Source organism: Stenella coeruleoalba (genome assembly GCF_951394435.1).
Source record: "Stenella coeruleoalba genome assembly, chromosome: 3".
Taxonomy (NCBI): domain Eukaryota; kingdom Metazoa; phylum Chordata; class Mammalia; order Artiodactyla; family Delphinidae; genus Stenella; species Stenella coeruleoalba.
The window spans coordinates 160,994,270-161,018,361 of NC_137148.1; the positions used below are offsets into that span (position 1 = coordinate 160,994,270).

Here is a 24,092-nt window from a genome sequence, read left to right on the forward strand (position 1 = left end):
CCATGGACACCTCCAGGCCTGAACATGGGTTCTGGGATCAAGAGACCAGGGCTGGATACTGGCTCCAGGTTACACCATGAGATGCTCTCCCTCTGATACCCACTTGGCTCCCCTTTTCCCCAGGTCTTGATTCACACATCTCCTCCTGGGAGATGGGTTCAAAATTCCACCATCCTCTTTCTCCCCTCCCACACACACTCACTACCCATCTCCCTCCCCTGCCTTCCCCAATATAGTTGTTTATTTCACTTCTCCGCCCCCATCCCCCACTACAGTGAAAGCCCCAAGGGTAAGGGGATTTGTCTGCCTGTTGGCAAACGTGTTCCCGGTGCCCACACAAGGCCAGCACACAGTAACAGCAGGAGTAACAGTCCGTTCCTGGCAGGCCCCATGCCTGGTGTGGGGCATCTGGTGGGGGGGGGGGGTGGCGGGTGTTTACATGCTCACAGGGATGGCTTGTTCCCTGTGGCCCCTCTGGTGCTGGGTCTGTGTTGTTAGATTCGTTGTCATGAGTCTCCTCGCTTACGTGAGTCAGTAAAGGCACCAGGCCTGCTGGCAGCTGTAGGACCTCAAGCGTCTCCCAGCACCTCCTAAGCCTCAGTTTCCCCGCCCTGAAGGGCTTCCTTGAGGGAGAGCGTCTCAAAGACTTAACATTTCTTGCTGTCATCATGCAAGGTTTTTGACAGAGTGGTGGGCATAACAGTGGATCAGGCTTGGTGGGTTCGCAGAAAATGAGGAGCTGAGTCCGCGGAAAGCCACTCTGAGCTCGCGGGACCCAGTTAACCGCATCCACCTAGGATTCTGTGGACCCCTCTGTGGCTGCGGGGGCCCATCTCCCCATCCATCAGGGATCCCTGCAGGCCCCGGATGCCGCCCCCGCTCCAGGTCCTCCCTGTGCTCCCGCAGGCGGGAGCCCACGGGGTGCCCCGGGGATCCCTGAGCGTCACGCTGCTGTTGTGGAGCGTGTGTTGACGCCGTCGCCGGGGAGACAGGCGGGGGCGGGCCCGGGCCGGGGGCGCCGCCTAGCTGCGCACGATGGGCCGAGCCGGCCGCTCAGGGCCCTGGCGGCCTCAGTGGCCACTGCCGCCGCCGCCCGCCGGCTTATATACCGCGGCTAAATTTAGGCTGCGCCCGGAGCTCGTCCCCATCCGGGACGCGTTTCCGCCGCCGCCGCCTTGGCCCGGCCCCCGCGCGCGCCGCGCCTATAAGGCTTGGGCGGGCCCGGCCGCTGCCCGCAGAGTCGTCCCCACCCGCCCGCGTCCCGACCAGCCCGGCTCCGGGCAGCCACTCACCGGTGTCCCGAATCCGCGTCAGCCCCGGGTCCCAGCCATGGCGCTGAGCGAGCCCATCCTACCGTCCTTCTCCACTTTCGCCAGCCCGTGCCGGGAGCGCGGCCTGCAGGAGGTGAGGGCGGCAGGGACCGCGGGCGGCGGGGGCGGCTGGCTCAGGGTAGTAGAACGTGGGCTGCGGGGTAGTAGAACGCAGGCGGCAGGGACAGCGGGCTTAGGGTAGTAGAACGCAGGCAGCGGGCAGCGATCCCCGGCCCCACCGCGCGCTCACGCCCGCGCCTATCGCTCTGTCACCCGCAGCGCTGGCCGCGCGCAGAGCCCGAGGCAGGCGGCACGGACGACGACCTCAACAGCGTGCTGGACTTCATCCTGTCCATGGGGCTGGACGGCCTGGGCGCTGAGTCCGCCCCGGAGCCGCCGCCGCCGCCGCCCCCGCCGCCTGCGTTCTACTACACTGAGCCCGGCGCCCCTCCTCCCTACGGCGCCCCCGCGGGCGGTTTGGTGTCCGAGCTACTGCGGCCCGAGCTGGACGTGCCGCCGGGGCCAGCGCTGCACGGTCGCTTCCTGCTGGCGCCGCCGGGCCGCCTGGTGAAAGCCGAACCCCCCGAGGCAGACGGCGGCGGCGGCTACGGCTGCGCGCCGGGCCTGGCCCGCGGACCTCGGGGCCTCAAGCGCGAGGGTGCCCCGGGCCCGGCAGCTGCGTGCATGCGAGGCCCCGGGGGCCGCCCCCCACCACCGCCCGACACGCCACCGCTCAGCCCAGACGGCCCCGCGCGCCTCCCCGCGCCCGGCGCGCGCGCCCCCTTCCCGCCTCCCTTCGGTGGCCCCGGCTTCGGCGCGCCCGGGCCCGGCCTGCATTACGCGCCGCCGGCGCCCGCGGCCTTCGGCCTCTTCGACGACGCGGCGGCCGCCGCCGCAGCTCTGGGCTTGGCGCCGCCAGCCGCCCGAGGTCTCCTCACGCCGCCCGCGTCTCCGCTGGAGCTGCTGGAGGCCAAGCCCAAGCGCGGCCGGCGCTCCTGGCCGCGCAAACGCACCGCCACGCACACCTGCAGTTACGCGGGCTGCGGCAAGACCTATACCAAGAGCTCCCACCTCAAGGCGCACCTGCGCACGCATACAGGTGGGCAGCGAGCACGGGCTGGGGACCAATGCGGGGGGAGCTGGAGGAAGGGCGTGCTTAGGAGCCCCCCCCAGAGGGCGTGGCCCAGAGGTTGGGGAGGGGGCAAGGTCTTAGCCCCCTGGGGCTTGGCTGGGGGCGTGGCTCCGGACCCTGGGGACGGGGCGCGCGCTTAGGACCCTCCTGGGAATGTGGCTCGGTACTTTGGGCAGGCATGCACACTTACGAAACCTAGGGGGATGCTATGTCTCAGACTGTCGTGGGGGGGGAAGGTGCAAGCTTAGGAGCCCCCCGGGGGCGTGGCTGAAAGACACTGCAGAGCGGACTGTGCGCGCTTAGGACCCCTGGGGAGTGAGGATCAGGAGACCCGGGAATGGGAGATAACGTGCCTAGGATCCCTAGAGGTTCAAAACATAGCGGGCGCCCTTCAGAGAGCTGGTTAGGGGTAGGTTGTGCGCGCCCGAGTAGCCACTAATCAGGGTGAGTGTCTGTGAGTATCAGAGCCACAGGCGGGAGGGAAACTAAGGCCGGCTCTCGCCCCCTCCCTGCAGGCGAAAAGCCCTATCACTGCAACTGGGACGGCTGCGGCTGGAAGTTTGCGCGATCCGACGAACTCACGCGCCACTACCGCAAGCACACGGGCCACCGGCCCTTCCAGTGCCACCTGTGCGACCGTGCCTTCTCACGCTCGGACCACCTGGCTCTGCACATGAAGCGGCACATGTAGCCTGGACGCCCCCCGCCCACCCGCGCGCGGCCGTGGCGGGTCCCACGCGCCGGGCACGGCCCCCTTCCAAACTGTGACTGGTATTTATTGGGCCCAGAGGACCGGGCCGGGCACAGCGTGGCCACCGAGGGGGCTCCCCCCACGACGACGACGGCGACGCCCGGCCCCCATCAGAGACTGAAGGCCCGGTGGGAGAAGACCACAATCCTCCTTGACGAGTTTTGTTTTCAAAATGGTGCAATAATTAAGTGTCGTCTTCCCCCCTGCCGGGTCTACACTAGAGGATCGAGGCTTGATGCCTCGTGAAAAATACAGCCTTAATTTGTACTGTGCAACATTTTTTATAATATTGTACATAATGACTGTGACAGATATTGTATTACTGTAAATAGGAAGACAGGTGGGCATTTTGACTGCCTGGTTCATTTTTATAAGATTTTGCTGTTTTTTAATTAAAAAAAAAAGTTTTGCATCTTTTGAAAAAAATCACAGCACTGGTCTGGCTGCTTGGAAGCTGGGGGCTTGGGACACTTGGGAGGGGCTGGGGGGAACGGGCAGCTTTGATGGAGGGCAGCCTGGCAGAGGCAGGGTGAAGTGGGTCCTGCCCTGGCCAGCATCTGGGGTTGCCAGCTGCAGCCCCCAGCTGCCAGGAACCTGTGGGTTTTTCTATAAATTTAAACACTGCCTTTTAGGACTGAGGGAGAGTTATTTTAAGGTTGTTCCCTGAGCCATAAATTGCCTCTTTTTCCCCAGAGCTGGAGAAACTGCTGGTCCCACTGACGTGGCCTCCCCTGGGCTGAAAAAAGCCTTACCTCCTTTTGGAAGCTTCTGAGGTTTTAGCCAAACTTCTGTAGTGTGCAGACTTTTTTTTTTTTTTTCCTTCAGAAGGGGCAAAATGCTGAGTTTCTGACCTGTTTTGCCTTTCACTAGTCTTGCCTTTTAGCAGAATTTTTTTTTATTATTTTTAAGATGAGTTCCCCATCCTGTTAGAAAAAAATGAAATCCACGTTTGAGGGTCATGGATGGTGAGTACGCTTTTCCAGTTGAGCAGAGGCCCAGAGAGGTAGCTATGGAACAGTGGTGTCAGGGTGCCAGCCTGGTCTGGCTGCCTCCCAGGGGTCCCTGAATCCCACTAGAGGGATTTCTGCAACAACTCACCTGTTGCTGGTGGTGGAGGGTTATAAGACCCTCCCCTGCAGCTGCCCTTGTGTGGAGTCACATCAGAGCCCCAGCCTTGCTGGCTGGAGGCGGCCACTCCAGAAATGTACCTCGTGAGCAAGGGAGGACCCCTGTACAGCACCCTGAATACCTCAATCAGGCGAGGAGGTGCCTCTCCCTGGCAGGTTCCCCCTCCTCTTCCCCCTTCTGGGGGCCCTGGGTGGGTAACCATGGCCACTAACAATTGCATAAGTTCTTTCCAGAAAGTGAAAATAGCTTGTAAGCAGCGCCTGTTTTAAAACACTCTTGCCCTATTGCGACAGAGGCTGGGATTTCCTCCCTTCCTCCCTCTCTTCATCCTTCCTCCCCACCCCCTACCCCTGACGGCAGCCCTGGAAACAGCTGAGAGCGTTTGGTAATCCACAAAAAGCAGAAATGGGAGATGACAATCTGATGCATCTTTCTCGCGTAAAGAGCCTGGGCCCACTTCCGCTGGCGATGGGGTGTGTGAGTGTGCGTGTGTGTGAGCCTCTGTACCCTCTCTCTGCAGGTTTTGCAAAAAACGATTCCAGAGCAGAGCACCGGCCCCCTCAATCCGTGGAAACGCCCCTCTTTGCTCAGAGCTGGTTTCAGAGGCAGTAGGAGTAGAAGACTCGCAAGAGATTTTAAATAAGTTTTTGGTACGGTCCTCCAGTCTTTCTCGTTGAGTTTTTAAACGCACGGGTAAAGCCATGTTTCTGGCTTGCTCGAAAACACCTCCCAGAGGCCTCTGAATCCAATGAGAGGCCACTTGTAAGGGGACTGAAGCTGCTGAGTTTCTGTTTCCTGAGTGCCTCCAACTGATACAATAGAAAGTGTCAGGCTCCTACGCAGCAGTGCGTTTCAGCAAGACACGTTTCAGCAAGACACGGGGCCGGCAAAGAGCTGGCATGCACTGATTAATGCAGAAACACTCCCTCATCGTTTTCTCTGCCCCTTTCTGAAACCCAAATGTTGACTTCCTTCAAATAGCTTCTGGATGGGTGGTTCTCAGCCAGTTGCAACCCAGTCTTGAGATATTTGGGGTTTTCACAACTGGGGGATGCTGCTAGCATCTAGTGGGCGGGAGCCAGGGATGCTGCAGAAACATCGTAGAAGGCACAAGGTAGCCCCCTCCACAGAGAACCATTCGGTCTCAGTGCCGTTAGTGCCGCGGCTGAAACACCTGCTCGAGTTCCTAAAAGATCATCATTCATCCCTTTTACTAGCAAGGAGGGGGCGCCATCCCAGGACGCAAGTTTCCATGACAGATGCCACCCAGAGAAAAGTATGAATAAAACCTCACTGCTGGGCCCTGTCCCCATCCTTGTGACAAGACACAGAACACTATTCCTTCCTGGTGTCCACTTGAGAAAATATAAAATATCAAAGCAGAAAAAAAATTTTTTGCCCTGCATTCTACAACCCAATTTTCGTCAAAGTTTTTTGGAGGAAGGGGTTTCTGGTCAGTGGTTGAATTGTTTTTGCATGGCTGTGACTCTCACTGTATCCTCTTTTTTTTTTCCAGGAAAAGTTATAACCATTTTTCCATATATTTTCCTCCACAATATGTTTTTATTATTTTAAATGGCTGCATAATATAACATTTGGACGTGCCAGAAGTTGCTTATGCAAACAAGCGCTGGGCATCTGTGTGTACACACTGGGCCACATTTCAGATTGTCCCCCAGGGTTGGAAAGGATGACAGTTTTGGAGGACTTTGGGCATTGCCAAAATGCTCTCCCAAGAGTGACTCCAGTGATGGGGGAAAGATACAGGAGGTGTTTTTCTACTAGGAGTTTCCTGTATGTCAGGGAGCCCCAGGCATCCTAGAATGATGTGGTGTGAAGTGGGGGGAGGGAGAGCCTTCAGAGGGTCAGGTGAGTCCCAGCCCATGCCTGACTCAGCACCTACCCCTTCAGCAAAGCTGAGCTAGCACCCAGGCTTAGCCACACCCTGGGGAGTTTCAAGGCAGCAAGCCAGAGATGAATGGCTCTCAAAGGCACCAGCACCAGGTGTCTCTGATAGCCTGGACCCACGCTGAGCTGGTGTGTGACAAGCACAGGGGTTTCTCAACCCCATGATCATCAACATCGGGGCTGGATCATCCTCGGTGGTAGATGCTGCCCCGTGCACTGTAGGACGTTAGCAGCATCCCTGGCCTCCACCCACTCGATACCAGCAGCACCTACGCCCCCGAGTTGTGACAACCAAAAATATCTCCAGACACTGCCAGTGTCCCCTGAAAGCAGGTTCACTCCAGTTTGAGAACCACTGGGTTAGGGAGTTCTGTGGACATGTGAGACACTTTGCATCTGTTAACTATCTGACCTGAGGTGCTAGGATGCTGCACGTATTTAAATACAGAAACTGAGTGGGAGGGAGAGAAGAGGTAACACAAACACTGAGGGATCAGCCTGGTTTATACCATCTAACCCATCGGGAATTTCTTCTGGTGTGCAGTGTGAGCTACGAAGCTACATAAATTTTTTTCCAAATAATTCATACAGGGTTTCTCAATCTCGACACTGCTGACATCTGAGGCCGCATCCTTCTTTACTCTGGGGGACTGTCCTGCACATTGTAGGGTGTTCAGCAGCATTTCTGGTCTCGACCCAGGAGATGCCAGTAGCACCCCCAGCCCTGCAGTCCTGCAGTTGTGACAACAAAAATGTCTCTAAGTGTCCCTTGGAGGGGGAGGGTGCAGAATCGCCCACAGTGAGTACCACTGCTTAGGCAAAACCATTCTTTCCCATGGAAGCCCTCAGCTCTGCCTTGCGGGCCTGTTTCTTTGGCTGGGAGGTGAGGGTGGTGCTGCGGGGATGGAATGACAGACGGGAGATGAGTGCCCAGCACTGGGGTGTGGACTGCAGGGTGAGTCTCTCCTGTGAGATTGGTGTGTGTGAATTTCAAGTCTTGCTACCCACCATCTGTCTGTGTCTCTAGATAGATGGACGGACTGACGGATGGATAGATAGATAGATGATAGATAGATAGATAGATAGATAGAAAGATAGATGGATGGATGGATAGATAGGATGGATAGATGATAGATAATCTTTCTCTCAATCTCTCTCCCTTTCCTTCTCTCCACCTCTGTCTCATTCTCTCTCTCTCTCTCTCTCTCTCTCTCTCCTCCACTCATTCATTCAGCAAATGCTCCCAATTCCTCAGCACTGATCTGAGTCCTGGGGAAGCAGGAGTGACTCAGAAGTGACTCAGCCTTGCCTCTTCAACCACAGCCACTGTCAACAAAAGTTTGTTGAATGACTAACCCAGCGTGAACTTGAGCTGAGCTTCAGGCTGGGGCAGGTGCTTTCATCCCGGGCACTTAATACAAATTCTCTCTTTCAACCTTCCCACCAAGCTGGGGGGTTTGGGGGAGTGGAATAGCCACCCTCATTTTCCAAATGCAGAAATCTGGTGCGGAGAGAGGAAGGCTAGCCCCTTGCCCGGTGTGGGTGTAGGTGGTGGAGTGAGGGCTCCAACTCAGGTTGGTCCAATCTTGACGTCACAGCTCCTACCCATGCCTGGAAACATCTACATGCTAAACTGCATCAAGCTCGCCTTGTTTTCTTCCACGCACACAGTCTGGGGGTTCCTGGAAGCCCCAGTGAGCTCCTTCGAGGCTTCCGTCTGAATATCCCGGAAAACTCACTTTCCGGGAAAATCTTGGGCAGGGAGAAATGGGGTCAGGAAACACAGGTGTCGGGGGGCAGCCTGGCTAGGTGAATGGAGTTCCCTGAGATGTTGTAATAAGAAACAAAAGGAGGCCGGAAGGAAGAAGTTCCCCCCAAAAGCTCCCACTCCTAGGTGTAGACCCCAAAGAATTAAAAACAAGGACTCAGACAGATGCTTGTACATCAGTGTTCACAGCAGCGGGATTCCCAGCCACCAAAAGGGGGAAACAACACACATGGCCATCAACTGATGAGTGGATAGACAAAAGGTGACACATCCATGGAACAGAATATTAACTAAACCATAAACGGGAAAGAAGCACGAACACAGCTACCAGGTAGATGAACCTCAAAAACATTATCCTGAATAATATGTGAGGTCCTAGAGCAGCTAAATCCACAGAGACAGGAAGTAGAAGGGTGGGTGCCAGGGGTTGGGGGAGAGGACCAGGGAGTTAATGTTTAATGGGGACAGGGTTTCTGTGTGAGGTGATGAAAAAGTTTTGGACATAGTTAGTTAGCATGGTTGCATAACAGTGTGAATAAAATTAATAGCACTGAATCTAATACTTAAAAATGGTTAAAATGGTAAATTTTATGTTATGTACATCTTATGATGATTTTTTTTTAAAAAAGGCTTGGGAGTCTCCGTAGGCATGAGGTAGGGAGAGAGATTTCTATGAGTCAGACCCTGTGATGAGTGTTTTCCAGGCATTTGTGCCCATTTTACAGGTAGGAAAATGGAGGCCTGGGGAGACGAGGCCACTGTCCACATAATGGAGCTGAGCTTTGAACCTGAGGCTTCCTAAAATGAAAGTTTTTCTCCATCTGGATGTCTCTGCAGTAGACAGTCCCTGGGTCTCTCTGACCCTCTGTTTCTCCACCTGAAAACACCCAGGGCAATGGCTCCTCTACATGGACCACATACTGGGGACAATTTTGTCTTCCCAACAAAATCAGATGGTATCCTATAGTAGGCCACTATCATTCTAGAATAAATCCAAAGATTTCATTGTGGTCTGGGGAGCCCCACCTCCTCCTGCCCACCTCTCCTTCATGTCTCTGTGTGCACTCAGCCACACTGTTCTCCTTACTGTCCAGCAGACATGCTCCCCTTCAGTGCTGCCTCAGGGCCTTTGGACATGCTGTTCCCTAGACCTGAGATGCTGTTCCCTGGATTCTTCCCATAGCTGCACTGGGAGAATCTCTGCAGCCTCAAAGCCAGAAACCAGATCCTCAGGTGAAAGGCAGGAGGCCACCAGACAAGGGGCTGGGGCCCTGCTGGCCCTCACCCCACAGGGGGTGAAAGAAGCTGTCCCTGGAATCTCAATTCCCATCACCTTTGCTTCTTAAGCCGTGCCTGGGAAAACCCCTCAGAGACGTCATCTCTCCTCTTGTAGAAGAGGAAACTGAGGCCCAGAGGTGTTTCCCAGAGTCATACACCGATGCTAGGACTCCCACTCTGAAGGTAGGGGTTTTCCCTTAGCTGTGCACTCGCAGAAGGCCAGGTTCACTCTGGTTCATGAGGGAGGCTGAGAGAGGAGGCAAATCTCAACACCCCATCCTCCACCGGTTTTAATTCTTTTTTTTTTGGAGGAGCGTAAGGGTGGAGCAGGGTTACATTTATGGCCATTTGTGGCTCTGGGCATAAAAAGACATGCCCTCCAGACCTGCCTCAGGGCCTTTGCACTTGCTGTTCACTCAGCCAGAAATGCTGGCCAGCTGCTCCTTGTCCTTCAAGGCCCTGACCATCCATCCAGCTGACCTTAGCCCCTCCCTGGGATGGAGGACTCAATGTCCTCCTCCCACTGGACCACACTCAGCCACTTCTTTCAGATGAATGGGCTCCTCCAGGTCTGACTGCACGTTGGCAAACGGTACCCAAGCAGGTGGAACTCGGCGGTGGGCGGGGCGTCCGGGGGTGCAGATGAACTCTTCAATGTGCCAGGGAGGTGAGCAGTGCATGGGGAGGCTCAGAAAAGGGGAGGAAACTGCCCGAGGTCACACAGCAGGAAAAGCCAGAGCTCCCTGGAGTTCTGTCTCCCAAATCCTTACCCAGACTCCCCACGGCTGAGACCCTGTGACCATCCTGTCTCAGAAGGCTCTGTGCCCCACACCCGCCTCACCCCTCTCCTCCACAAATCCCAGGGCCTTGGCTGGGCCTCCTGGGAGAGCACAGCTCATTCAGCCTCATGGGACCCCTATCTATCCTGCCTCCAATGTTGGGGCTCATGGATTGGCCCACCTGGGAGGGAGTGGAGTGGAGGGAGACCCCACATATGGGGCTTTCAGGAGAGCACAGGAGGGCACAGGGGTGACCATCAGCTTTGCGCTCTCTCAAGCCCTATAACACGGTTCTTCCACCATGACCCATGCCTGTGAAGGCACCCCTTTCTCCTCTGAGGTCCCACACCCTTCTCTACCCTTCTCTGGGTTCCTTAAGCATTTCTCACCCCAGAACCTGGAGGCTGGTTCTGACTTGGGGTTCCCTGGGGGCGGAGGCCAGGCCCTGGCTGGGACCAACCAAGGGAGACAACCTCACTGTTCTGGGGGGGACACAGCCCTGGGAGGATGGGGACAGGTACCCCGCCAAGACCCCGCTCCAGGCCTGAGTACTTTCTCTAGGCTGTGTCGCCTCCATTTCCCTATTCTCTTCCCTTCCATCTCTTGTTTTCTTTCTTTTGTCATGGTCGTAAAATACACATAACCTAAAATGAACCATTTTGCCCAGTATCAAGTGTACCTACAGTTCCGTGGCCTCAAGTACCCTCACACTGTTGGGCAGGCATCACCACCATCCATCTCCAGAACTTGTTCATCTTCTCAAACTGAAACTCTGGCCCCATTGAACACTCACTGCCCAGCCCCTTCCCCCAGGCCCTGGCACCCACCACTCTACCTTCTGTCTCTACGAATCTGACTCCCTTAGGGACCTCACGTAAGCGGAGACCTACAGTATTTGTCCTTTTGTGACTGGTTTATTGCACTCAGCATAATGTCCTCAAGGTTTATCTACACTGTTAAATGTCAGAACTTCCTTCCTTTTTAAGGCTGAATAATATTCCATTGCGTGGATAACCCACATTTGTTTGTTTATTCATCCCTTGATAGATACTTGGGCTGCTTCCACCTTTTGGCTGTTGTGGGTAAAGCTGCCATGAACACGGGTATGCAGACATGTTTCTGAGACCCTGCTTTCGGGGATCGACCCAGAAGTAGAATTGCTGGATCCCTTGTTTTCTTTTGAAAGCTTTATGCGCTGCCTCTCAGAAAGTCGGAAGTGTTTTTCTTTTCTGAACAGCTCACCCAGGAGCTGCAGGCTCAGGCCGAGCATCTGCAAATCTCTCAGTGTTTGGATGTCCCTTCTGCACCAGCTCGCCACTGCTAGCTCCAACCAGCCACTCTCTGGGCCTCGGTTTCCTCCTCTGTGAAATGGGGGCAACAGAAAAGGGGAGGGAGCGCTGCCAGCAGCATAGCTTCGGGGTCGCCCGGAAATCGGGGTTTTGCAGCAGCATGGGCTGTGCAGAGAGGCAGAGGTTCCCCAGGAGCCGGACAGGCCTGCGGTCGAGGTGCCGCTCACACCCGGCACGCCCGTCCGCCCGCTCAGCCTACAGGCTGCTCTGCTTGCAGCCAGCACCCGGCCCCACCAGGCCTGGACTACCCGGGACAGCCTTCTCGGGAGGGAACACAGACCCCTGGAGGCCAGATCAAGAGACCCTCCACTGGGCCAGGGCCTGAGCTGGGCTGACGTCATCCACCCTCACTCCAAAGCAGCAGAGGCCGTACAGTGGGGACAGGTCAGCCAGGCCTCCTGGTCCCTTGTCCACCTTGAGCCACGGGAGTGGACACGCTGGCTGAGTGCACCTGCTTGCCAGGACCTGCTCCATTTTAACCTAGAACAAGATGAACAGAACATTCTATTGACAAGCCTTTCTATTTTTCCCTCCCCTCCACCACTTTTTTTTTTTTTTTTTAACAGAGGGAGTCTGGAAACCAACTAGACTGAACAGACACATCTAGAACACTCCACCCAACAGCGGCAAAATACACATGAACATTCCCCAGGATGGGCCACCAACCAACCTCAACAAATTGAAGCGGCTTGAGATAATACCAAGTATGTTCTTCGACAACAATGGAATGAAATTAGAAACCCCGGAGAGAAAGCTGGCAAACCCGGAAATACGTGGAAATTTAGTAATAATAGTACAGAATTACCTCCAAGATCGAACCAGCAAATCCCAGAGGCAGGAGATTGGTTCCGGGGCCGAGGCTGGGGGCAGCTCTGAGGCTGGGGGGAGGTGGGGCGCAGATCTGGCTTTGCTTGGGGGCCTGCGTGCACCCAGGATTCATCTGCAGATCTTGGGGGGAGGGCGGGTCCGTGAGGTCTCCGGGTGTCCCTTGGGGATTTCTTGTGGTTCCCATGGGGTCGTGGCCTCCAGAATGGGAGCCTGCCCTGATGCGCGCGGGTGACCCCCGAACCCCCAAGGGCAGCTCACCTCGTGGCTCCAGTGGGGTGCGCTGGGGGGTTGCTTCTGAGAGCCTGCCCCAGCCGTCCAGACAGCCTCCTCCCTTGCTTGTTTAGAACATGCTGGAGACTCCTTCACTCTGCATTCTGGTCCTTAATGGTCAGCAGTCTCTCTCCTCTGAGCCTCTGCTTCTCCCACGTCACTCTCCACCTTTCACCTTAATCTCCGAGCACCACCCCCCCGCCCCGATCCGACTCACTCTTGCTCCTCCCCAACCCCACATCTTTGCAGAGGCTGTTCCTTATGCCAAAAAGCCCTTCCTATGTATCCATGGAGGGACAGTCCATCCTTCAAGGCTTAGCTCAAGCGTCACCTCCTCTGGGAAGACTGCCCTGACTCCCCCAGCAAAACCTCTTCTCCCCACCATGTGGGCCCGACCTCTGGGGCGGGGGCACCTGCATGGGTATCTGGCACCCCCATCCGATGGGGCCTGAGCAGCCAGGAGTGAGGGGTGCCGCATGACCGGGGGGGCCTGGCTGAGAAGGAGTCAGCACCACGAGCAGATGCAGTGGCTCTGTTCCCGGGGTCCTCATACGCAACCAAACCCCAAATTCAGGCTCTCCTGGGGTAGCAGGATTCCTGACCAACTCCAGGAGTCGGTGCCGACGCTAATGCGGGGGAGTGTGCAGCATGCAGTGTAGACAGGACTTGGGGTCTGACAGCCCGGGTCACCCCAGCTCTGGGGTTTGCCTCTGCCCAATCTCTGGGAGCCAGAGCTTCCCCCTGGGCTGCTCAGAAAAGTAAATCAGAGTCAAGTTCCCTCCGACACACGTACTGTGGGAGCTCAGCCTCTGCCGTTTCCTCCCCTCCATCCTCCATGGGGGATTGAATCTTATCTGGTGGGTCTTGGGCAGTGCCCAGAAGTTGCCATGTGTGCAGCGCCCCAGGGGCTGGCTCAGCCACACTTTGAGACACGCGGCTCTAAACTGTCAGGGTCATTCAGGAAATAGTTCTGCACCCGCCGAATGCCAGATGCTGTTCGCTGTTCGAGAGGCTGCCATCCTGCCTTCTCCAGGACATCCTGATTGCCCTCCGCCTCCATCACCCCTGATTTCAACCTTGACCCCGAGTTGGCCTTTTGGGGACTGTCCCAAGACCGAAAGACACACTCCTTGGCCAAACCCCCTGTCTGTGGCCTCTGGGTTCTATGATATTTCAAAGCAAGGAGAAAAACCAGGAATCAGGAGTCCAGCCAGCCCCATTTTTCACTTGGCTTCAAAATATGCCCAGAGGTGCCAATCCCAGCTCTCAGAAGCAGAATTCTCCACATTCCTGGTGTGTTTCCGTTGAACCCCAAACCTCAAACACATCCTGATGTCTCATTTCCTCAACAAGGCCTGGGGTGACTTAGGCCAGCTTGCCGGGGGCTCATCGGTTCATTTTGAGTCACACGGAGGTTTGTCGAAGGAAGGGTTTCTCATCTCAGAAGTTGGCGACTGTTCCATTAAGCACGGCTGGTTCCCACCAACTCTCTGCCTGCCTCAGTGCGGTTCACTGCAGGAGCCCATGGCCGGCTTTGCCCTGCCTGCCAGGATCTGCGCTCCCGATGACTTGGAGGGGCAGCCCCGGTCACAAGGCAGGGGCTGGGGACACTGGACAGGTCTGAGCTGTGCTCCTGAGTTCATCACTGTCAACCTGTGACTCCCAGGCCCCCATTTCCTCCCCTGTCAAAAGGGGTCCTTAGCAGCTGTCTTGGTAGCTGCTGTCTGATGCATGGGGCCTGCCCTATGCCTGGCACACAGTAGGTGCTCAATGAAGGAATGGTGGCCGTTATTAAGAGAGAGACAGGGAGTTCCCTGGTGGTCCAGTGGTTAGGACTCCGTGCTTTCACTGCCGAGGTCCTGAGTTCGATCCCTGGTCGGGGAACTAATAAGATCCTGCATGCCTTGTGGTGTGACCCAAAAAAGAAAGAGAGACAGTAGAACTCCAAAGGAACACGCCCACTCATTCCGCTTACTCCTGCTGGCCTCTGGGAGGTGGGACTGGAGGTGGGGGGACTGCCATGTCTTGGGACAGTCCTGATGTCACTGGCAACTGAGCCGACTTCTGCACAGGGAGACTCAGGCACCCTATGGAAAGGCACAGGGAGAGCGTCAGTGCAGGTGACCTCGTCCTGGACCTTTCTGCAGTGTAAGCGGGCGTCTCAGGGGTGCCTCTTTGAGTGGGAGGGGCCCCTGCAAGATTTTTGCCTGGAAGAAACGTTGTGGCAATTATTTTTATTATCGTTGTTGCCGTTGTTGGCATGTTGGTTTAAGAAATAATTGGGATGTTCATTGCCAGCACTATTCACGACAGCCAAAAAGTAGGAAGAACCCGAGTATCCATCAAAGAATGAATAAACTAACGAAATGTGGCCCATCCACACAATGGAATATTACTCAGCCGTAAAACGGAAGGAAGCGCTGACAACACACGCTCCAAACGTTGATGAACCCTGAAAACATCAGACTGAGGGAGAGAAGCCAAACATGAAAGGCCATGTGGTGTATGATTTCATTTACATGAAATGTCTAGAACAGGCAAATCCATAGAGACAGAAAGCAAGATCAGTGGTTGTCAGGGGCTGGGGGAGGGAAGTGGGGAGTGATTGCTCCTGGGGATGGGTCTCTTTTTGGGGTGATGGAAATGTTCTGGAACTAGAGGTGGTGGTTGCACAACATTGTGAATGTATTAAATGCCACTGAATTATATACTTTAAATGGTTAATTTTATGTTACGTGAATTTCACCTCAATAAAAGCAAAACGATTTCTAAAGAAGCAATTGGGAATAGAGGTTTCAATGGCAAAACTTTGCTATTTTTAACGAAATTCTTTTCGTGAATGTCAAAGTAAAATAAAATTGATCAAGGGATGCACAGATAACAAAACATCGTATATACATACACACAAGGTGCATACGACGTGCACAATGTACATACCTCTATACGATGGAATATTATTCAGCCTTAAAAAGGAAGGACATTCTGACATATACTACGACATGGATGAAACCTGAGGACATTATGCTAAGTGAAATAAGCCCGTCACAAAAGGACAAATACCGCACGATTCCATTTATGTGAGGTCCAGAGCAGTCACCTCCAGAAAGTAGAAGGGTGGGGTGCCAGGGGTTGGGGGAGGGCGATGGGAAGTTAGTGTTTCATGGGGACAGTTTCAGTTGGGGAAGATGAAAACGTTCTGGAGGTGAATGGTGGTGATGGTTGTACAATAACGTGAAGGTACTTAATACCACTGAACTGTGCTCTTAAAAATGGCTGGGATGGTGAATTTTAAGTTATGTGTATTCTACAACAGTTTAATAAATAAGCAAATAAGTAGGAAAATCAGAGTAACAACAAAAAACGAACCTGCAGCCTCTTGGACTCCCAAACAGTAATTTCACATCTGCTTGGATGATGGTAACATTCACTCATTATACTAACAACGGACACACAGGAAGGGTGAACGTTCAAACCTTCTTTTCCATTTTCATTACGTTATACTATATAGAGTGCTAGCACTGTGTATAACTGCATACATGAGTGATTTTCAGGAAAACGATGGATTTCCCATTTTATGGTTAAAAAAAAAAATTCCTTACAGCCTGAGCATTTGCCAGCCTTGAGCCAAGATAGGAAAGAGGGCCCCGAATATAGAGCATGAGGGATGGAAGAAATGGAATGACCTTGACACTATCATTAGATTCACAGAAGGAGCCATTCCTTCTGTGAATTTCACATAATTTCCTTTAAATATATTGGTTCTATGGGAAAACTGGGAGGGGACTTCTGGTTTAACAATGTTGCAAACAATGTAGCATTTAATTTTTATTCTTCCAAGTAATGCCACCTGCACCCCAGAGAGAGCTAAAAATCAAATTACACAGGAATCAGAAACTGTTCAGCCCTAATGAAAAAATTAATTCAGCTGGAGCTCAGTGGGGGCAGAGAAACTGTCTGGCTCACCACTGCCTTTCCAGTACCCAGCTCAGGCCCTATATCTGGCCGTGGCAAACTATGGCTTGAGGGCTGAATATGGCCCTCCAGCTGCTTTTGTAAATCTGCTTTTGTAATAAAGCTTTATTGGTACACAGCCACACGCATTCATTGACAACTACTCAATGGCTGCTTCTGTACTATAATGGCAGGCTTGAGTCATTGCAACAGACACTGTATGGCCTTAAAAGCCAAAATATTTACTACCCGGCCCCTTACAGAAAGTTTGCTGTCCCCTGGTCTAGAACAACATAAGTGACAGTGAAAAGTGTGCTGAATTAAATCAGACGCAAAGTAGAATTGGCTGCTGGCCGCATCTCCTGTTTCTGGAAACACAAATGCATTTGCGTGCATCAGGTTCTTGAAGAAATATAGCAAATCGACTTTGTATGGTTCTCCAAGGCTCCTAGGAGAAAGTTACAAACGACAAACAGTAGGAAAGAGTGCCCAGGCCTCGGGACTTGAACAGAGTAACTGGAGCCTCTCAGGTAATTGGAGGGAGGTGATTTGGTGAGAATGGGCACTGCTGTCATTTAACCAATTGCAAGCGGGAGGAATTTTCTAGATCCAGTTTCACAGCCACCACAGGCCCTCGGTGAAAGTCAGATGAGGGTAGCTTCCTGAGTCTCACTGCCTGACTTCAACCCTTATAGGTGCCTTGCAAAATCTCCCGTCTGTCCCGGGTCCCTGAAGCCCACAAGAAAGTGCACAAGCCCATGGAGACTCTTAGTCTGTTTTGTGGGGAGCTGACCCAGCCCATGACTGATGGAAAATGCCTGCTTGTTTGCTCAGCCATGCTTCCAAAGAAGAATTTTAGTTCAAGGAATACATGTGGCACTGCCCTAGGGATCGGGGTGCAGTGTCAGCAAGACAGCGTGTGCGAAAACAGGGTTCGAAAGGGTTGGTGTGGATGTGAGAGATGCTGTCAAAAATAGAGGAAAAGAATTTCTGGAAATGTGTCAAAGGCCCTAAAGACAAGATATTCAAAAATGCCACCCGCAGGGTCTTCTCTGGAGCTGCACATAGGCCTGGGGGACAGAGACAGCACTGCTATGGGTGATGCATTCTATGTCTGAAAGAAGGTCCACACCCCCAGCTGAAAATCAGGTTCCCATCACTTCCTCCATCAAATGAACCATCTTCCTTGGCCCAGTCAATGCTTGGGGGCAGGGGGGGTGCACCTGGGAAGAGCGTACAAATCAAGAAAGTGGAATGGGGAATGGAAAACGGTGGAATTCTCTTCCTCTCTCGGGCAGATGTATTTCTTTCCCGGGAGGGCCAGGTACGAGAGGTGAGGTAAGCCTGGAGTAAGCCTTGAGGGTCAGAGGACCATGATACCGGAGAGAGGATGATGGCTCTGTGGCGTCAAACAGGTGTCCTAAGAGAACGGGTCCTCAGGAAGGCTGAGCATCCCTGGAATTTCTCCTGGGCTGGAAGTGATCTGCTCTGTGGGAATGTCTTGGTCCAGGGCTCATACCAGGACTCATGCATTCCAACTCCTCAGATGTAAGTGCGGGAGCTTTCTACGCAAGAATGCCAAGCCATTTCCAGTAAGTCTCATCATCAGCTATAAAAATAGCCACTGTTGAAGTGGCGACAAGCTCATGATACAGTCCTGTAGTGCCACAGAAGGGCCATGGCATCTGGTCCCCCTTGCGTGGAAAGTCCCCTGGCTAAGCCTCTGGATTAAAAGTAACATCTTGGTTTCAGACAAGACCGCCATTTTCCTGAATGGTGGCTGATAATGGACTTGGTCTGTACAAGGCACTCAGTACACTCGAGCCCCCTTCTCTCGTAAGACCACAGAATCATACAGAAAGTTAATGGCAGGGCTGGGCCTCATGTCTTCCTCAACCCAACACTATTTCCTTTAGAACGAGACTCCCATAATAAGAAGGAATAATGTAGTAGCTAATTTAGTACAGACAGAGTTACCTCTCCGCATGCTCCTGGGTAGTAGAACTAGGATATGTATGCCCTGCTCTCAAAGTGCAAAGCAATCACTACCACAGCAGCCATAGATTTAATAATAACCATCTGACTCAGTAATAACAAAACCCGCTACTACTGGCTGTGGGGAGGGAGAATCGGGGAGGTGTCGTTCCATAGGTACAGAGTTTCAGTTCTGCAAGATGAAAATGTTCTAGAGAGCTGTTGCACAACAATGGGAATGTACTTAACACTACTGAACTGTACACTTAAAAGTGGTTGAGATGGTAAATTGTATGTTATATGGTTTTTTAAAAACCACAGTAATAAAAAAAAATCAAAAACAAAACAACAACTACTACTGTTCTGATTATAGAATGTTCTGGGAACTCTGCTGTGGGTTCTCACAAAAGCCCTGAGAGATAGATATTATCATCTCCACTTTACAGATGAGGAAAAATGACACCAGAGGTGAAATCAGCACCCCAAGCTCACCCCACTACTAAGAGAGGAGCTGGGTTTACACCGAGTCTGCCTGACTCCAAGTCTGTGCCCCTTCCAACACATCCATGGCCTCTTCGTAACTTTGTGTCTTCTGTGGTCTCCCTCAGGGGAAGAGAAGCCATACGGTTCTTATCCCAGGATCTAGAACCGGAAAGGAATCGGAGTTCTGGCCTAACCACTTTGTTCTCTTAGAACCGGGATCCCTACTTCCTTTAAAAAGTATGTTTGCGGTAAAACAATGGCTGCATCTTGTCTTGGGTCTTTTTTTGGCTCTTGGAGTGGAAACTCTGCCCTTTGTCTTTAGTACGAAGAAACAATATTCGTAGCAGACCACTATCTCAAAAGTCCTTAGGCTTCTAGTCCTTGGAAAGGGCTCTCCCTCCCCTTCGTTGAAGGTTAGCATAGAAAAGCCACTGGAAGTTCACAGAATTGTTCACGTATTAAACTAGTGTTTCTTATACTAGTTTTTTTAAAGTTTATAAGATACATACAATTATATAATTGATATTGATATAATTATACTAATGATTTATATTTATATATTACATTACATGAGATTATACTATATCATATTCAACTAGTACTACTTAAATTAATATTTCTCCCTTACCTATCAAATGGTTATCAAGAGTGGGCAAAACATTAAAACAAATTTTTTTTTACACTCCCACCAGCAGTGTATGAAATTCCTGGTTGTTTTACATTCTCATCAATATTTAATGCTGTCAATCTTTTAAATTGTAACCACCTATATAGTATATCATGTGGCTTTAGTCTGCATTTCCTAAGTCACTATTATCGGTGAGCACTTAAGCTTATTTGCCCTACGCACATCTTCCTTTGTGAAATGTCTTTTTAAGTCTTTGGCCCTTTTTTATATGAGTTGTTTGTAGGAGTGATTTATATATTCTGAATACAAATCCTTTGTCAGATATAGGCATTGCAAATATTTTATTTCAGTCAGTTACTTACCTATTTATTTTTAATGACACCTTTGTTGGGATATGTTTACAAATTTTATGCATGGAAAATATTTATTTTTATTTAGAAAAAATTTTGAAATATATTTGACATTTAACATTGGGTAAATTTAAGGTGTATAACACGTTGATTTGATACATTTCTATATTTTAATATGATCGCCATAGTAGCAATTAGCACCTCTATCACATTAGATAATTATTTCTTTTGAGTGGTGGGAATACCTTATTAGAACTTACTAGTCTCTTAGCAAGTCTGATGATTATAATACACTATGGTTGTCTACATGTGGACAAAATATTTTCAATAAAGATGAAACTGACAGGATGACATCTATTCCATTTCCTTCTTTTATGTTACTTGAGATCCTAAAATATGTGTTTCTAGAGATTTGAACAATCATATTAAGTATTCTAGAGCTAGAAAGGTCTTCATCAGTCATCTAGTCCAACGTCCTCAGCCAAATGAGGAAACTGAGGTAAGGGGCCCAAGGTCACGAAGCAGAGACCACACAGCACGGCCACCAGAAAGCAAATCAAAGCGAGATATTTAAAGACCCACTACACATAAACACAACTCCAACCATGCAAGCCCACATCACGTAATTTCTTTGGAATATGCTCGTGATAAGGATCACATTTCCATTTCCCTCTATGTTTTTCCAACAAAAGCTCATGATACAATTTGTACAGCCTCTGGTAACCTTTACTGGGGAAAATTTTGGGAAAAAAAAAAAAAAGGACCATGTTTCAAAGGCACCAGATCTGATAAGGGGGCAGAAATATTTACTCCATTATTTCAAGAGGCAGGTTCTTTGTTGCTCAGACGCTTCCTGTTTTAAAAATAGCTCTCCACCACTGTTCCAGAACTAGAATGTCCTTTTAAATGAAATTGGCTTTGAAGATGTGATTTCATTTACTTGGAGCAAGTTTGCAGAAAATCAATCATCCTTTTGCAAAATGCTGCTCAGACCAGGTATCCGGGACCTTTGGGTTCTGGTCCAACTGCAGCCAGAGCTGGGTCGCTGGACCGTGAAGGGGGTTGGGAACCAGCTGCCACAGGTGGGAGCCGTCCTAAGGGGACAGAGACTTTCAAGCACCCGGGCAGTAAATCAATGACGCTGCAAAATCACAGGTTGCCACTCATCTGAAAGATGAGATTGGTGGAGGGAGGGTGTTACTCTTAATTTTGTTAGGTGTGATAATAGCCTGGCAGTATGTGAAAAGGTCTCACATGTCTTGGCCATGTGCACTTGACCGTGGAAGGGTGAAGTGACGTCATCACTGAATTGCTTTAAAGCACGTTCGCGGAGAGAAGGAAAGGAAGAAGGGGATGGATGGGTGAAGCGAAGGTGGCAAAATTCGGAGGACAGTGACGCCGGGTGATGGGTATTTGGGGGTTTATTGTACTCTTCTTGCTGCTATTATGCTTGGAGATTTTTCACGATACATTTTTTCAAACTCGATACTCTGTTTTTCAGGAAAGGGTGTGAATGTTCTCTGCCAAGGAAGAGGCTGAGAGAACCCATGGGAGTGTAAATGGATTGGTGGATTTGAGGCTGGTTATTTACACAGCAGGTGTGTGTGTGTGTGTGTGTGTGTGTGTGTGTGTGTGTGTGTGTGTGTGTCTGGGGAAAAGGAAACAGGATTTAAAACTGTCTGCGGGGGGGACTTTAACACCCCACTTACACCGATAGACAGATCATCCAAACAGTAAATTAATAAGGAAACACAGCCTTAAATGACACATTAGACTGGATGGATTTAACTGATATCTATAGGACATTCCATCCGAAAGCAGCTGAATACACTTTCTTCTCAAGTGCACAAGGAACATTCGCCAGGATAGATCACATCTTGGACCACAAATCAAGCCTTGGTAAATTTAAGAAAATTGAAATCATATCAAGCATCTTTTCCAACCACAACACTATGAGATTAGAAATCAATTACAGGAAAAAAAAAACCTGTAAAAAACACAAGCACATGGCGGTTAAACAATATGCTACTAAACAACCAATGGAACGCTGAAGAAATCAAAGAGGAAATAAAAAAATACCCAGAGACAAATGAAAACGAAAACACGGCGATACAAAACTTACAGGACACAGCAAAAGCAGTTCTAAGAGGGAATTTTATAGCAATACAATCTCACCTCCAGCAACAAGAAAACTCTCAAATAAACAACCTAACCTTACACCTAAAGCAACTAGAGAAAGAAGAACAAACAAAACCTAAAGTTAGTAGAAGGAAATCATAAAGATCAGAGCAGAAATGCACAGATGAAGAAAACAATAGCAAAGATCAATGAAACTAAAAGCTGGTTCTTTGAGAAGATAAACAAAATTGATAAAACTGGCTGGTAACTTTTTTTGAGGGAGGGTTCTGGGATGCTCTAAAAATCAGATAAAAAAGTCATGGATACCCTCTGCCCCCCCCAAAAAAGAAAGATTCACAAATGTGCATTCAGGGGTTCACAGATGCCCGAAAGCCCATCTCATCCCCTTGGATGAGAGCTCTTAATTCAATGCATGGTCTTCCATTTCTAAGACACAAAAAGACAATTTCTGTACCTTTTCTAGGTACAATGGCTATGTAAGGAAGTAGCAGGCAACAAGAAATACATCTTTTAAAGATCAGCAAAACGCTGAGCTACAGCCACTGGCTGGCTTTGGGGCTCTGGGCAAATGACTGCAGACAGTGAGCCTCAGTTTTCCCATCAGGAAAATGGGCTAACACCACACCCTCCTCACCTACAAGGTTGTTCTGAGGTAGAACAAAATAACAGACGTTGAATGCTCTGAAAACCGGGAGGTTTTCACCAAATATAGAGTGTGGGTCACATGCTCAAATGGGGACCTGTGACCACCTCGGAGAGAGGTGACGTGGTCAGTGCCTTCCCCAAAGGGATATAATTGTAGGGGTACGCAGCATGGGGCTTTCGGATTTATTCTGATGGTTCCACTGCAGGAAGAAAAAGCCTTAGGGATCACCTCCAGCCACGTTCCCGGAGCCGCTAGCTCTTCCAGAGAGGATTAGGGGCACGTCAGAGGCTAGGAAGCCCACAGGCCTCGGCACCAGGCACCAGGTCCCAGACCCACGTCACGGCAGAGAGGCAAGGCCCTTCCACGGGCACCGAGGAAGCCCACCCACTCCAGGACCTCAGAAAGACTACCAAGGGCTTGGGTTGTCCTGGTTGATCTCTACATTCCCCTAAATCTGTCGTAAACACCAGTTTATGGTTTACTTTCAATCTCACAGAGTATCGGTCTGATGCAAGACTGTGAAACTACATACCTGGGTCTGAAAAACTGTCTTTCGAAAGCAATCCATCCTCAGGTAATGCAGGTCAACATCAATGGTGATGAATCCGATTGATGACATGGACTCCATACGATGTGATGAGAAGGGCGTTTCACCCCTGAGGTCCTCCCCAAACCCGTCACCCCAGGCTAACCATGAGAAAAACATGGACAGATCTCAATGGGGGACAACATACAAGACAGCTGACCACTCCTCAAAACTGTCAAGGTCATCGAAACCAAGGAAAGTCTGAGAAACTCAGTCCAGAGGCACCTAAGGAGACACGACAACCAAATGCCGCGTGAGATCCTGGGACAGAAAAAGGGTATTAGGGAAAAAACTGAGGAGATATGAATCAGGTGTGGACTTTAGTTAATAATCATATCTCAATATGGGGTTCCTTCAATAACAAATGTACCAGCCTGAGGTAAGATGTTAAAAAGAGAGGAAATAGTGAGGGGTTTATGGGAACTCTTTGTATTATCTTTGTGATTTCTCTGCACATCTAAAACTGGTCTAAAAAAATTAAGTTTATTAAAATGCAAAAACAAGCAAGTAAGTGCCTTTGTCAGAATGATTCCCTGGCCGGGATAAAGCATTTGGGGTAGGTAGGGGGCTGTCAACAGCCCTGCCCTAGCCGGGGAAGGAAGGGGAGAAGGTAAGACTGGGACCCAGAGACCCAGAACACACACTGAAAAGGAATTTTTCAAGAGAAGGGTTTCTAGGTACCAGAGCCACAGATACCTAGAAACAGGGCCTGTGCGTGCCCTGCCATTTCCAGTAAAGGCTCCTTCTGATGTGGAACATTATGGGCCTCTTTAAGTCCTGGCAACTGGGGACTTCCCTGGTGGCACAGTGCTTCAGAATATGCCTGCCAGCGCA

The 24,092-nt window shown here is 51.0% G+C and overlaps 1 protein-coding gene across 1 annotated transcript; it reads left to right on the plus strand.

The window, feature by feature from the left end:
- The first annotated feature begins 969 nt into the window (after positions 1 to 969).
- Positions 970 to 3,619, plus strand: KLF2 (KLF transcription factor 2). The gene is made up of 3 exons (XM_079918456.1): positions 970 to 1,404; positions 1,590 to 2,409; positions 2,958 to 3,619. The coding sequence occupies exons 1-3, from the start codon at positions 1,036 to 1,038 to the stop codon at positions 3,131 to 3,133; spliced, it is 1,365 nt and encodes a 454-aa protein (XP_079774582.1). The 5' UTR covers positions 970 to 1,035; the 3' UTR covers positions 3,134 to 3,619.
- The last annotated feature ends 20,473 nt before the right edge of the window (positions 3,620 to 24,092 follow it).

Excerpts from the sequence above, each read along its gene's own strand:
- KLF2 (XM_079918456.1), top strand. The coding sequence starts at position 1,036 with ATGGGCCGAGCCGGCCGCTCAGGGCCCTGGCGGCCTCAGTGGCCACTG. Across the intron at positions 1,405-1,589 it reads GGGAGCGCGGCCTGCAGGAG|CGCTGGCCGCGCGCAGAGCC; the intron begins GTGAGGGCGGCA and ends TGTCACCCGCAG. Across the intron at positions 2,410-2,957 it reads GCACCTGCGCACGCATACAG|GCGAAAAGCCCTATCACTGC; the intron begins GTGGGCAGCGAG and ends CCCTCCCTGCAG.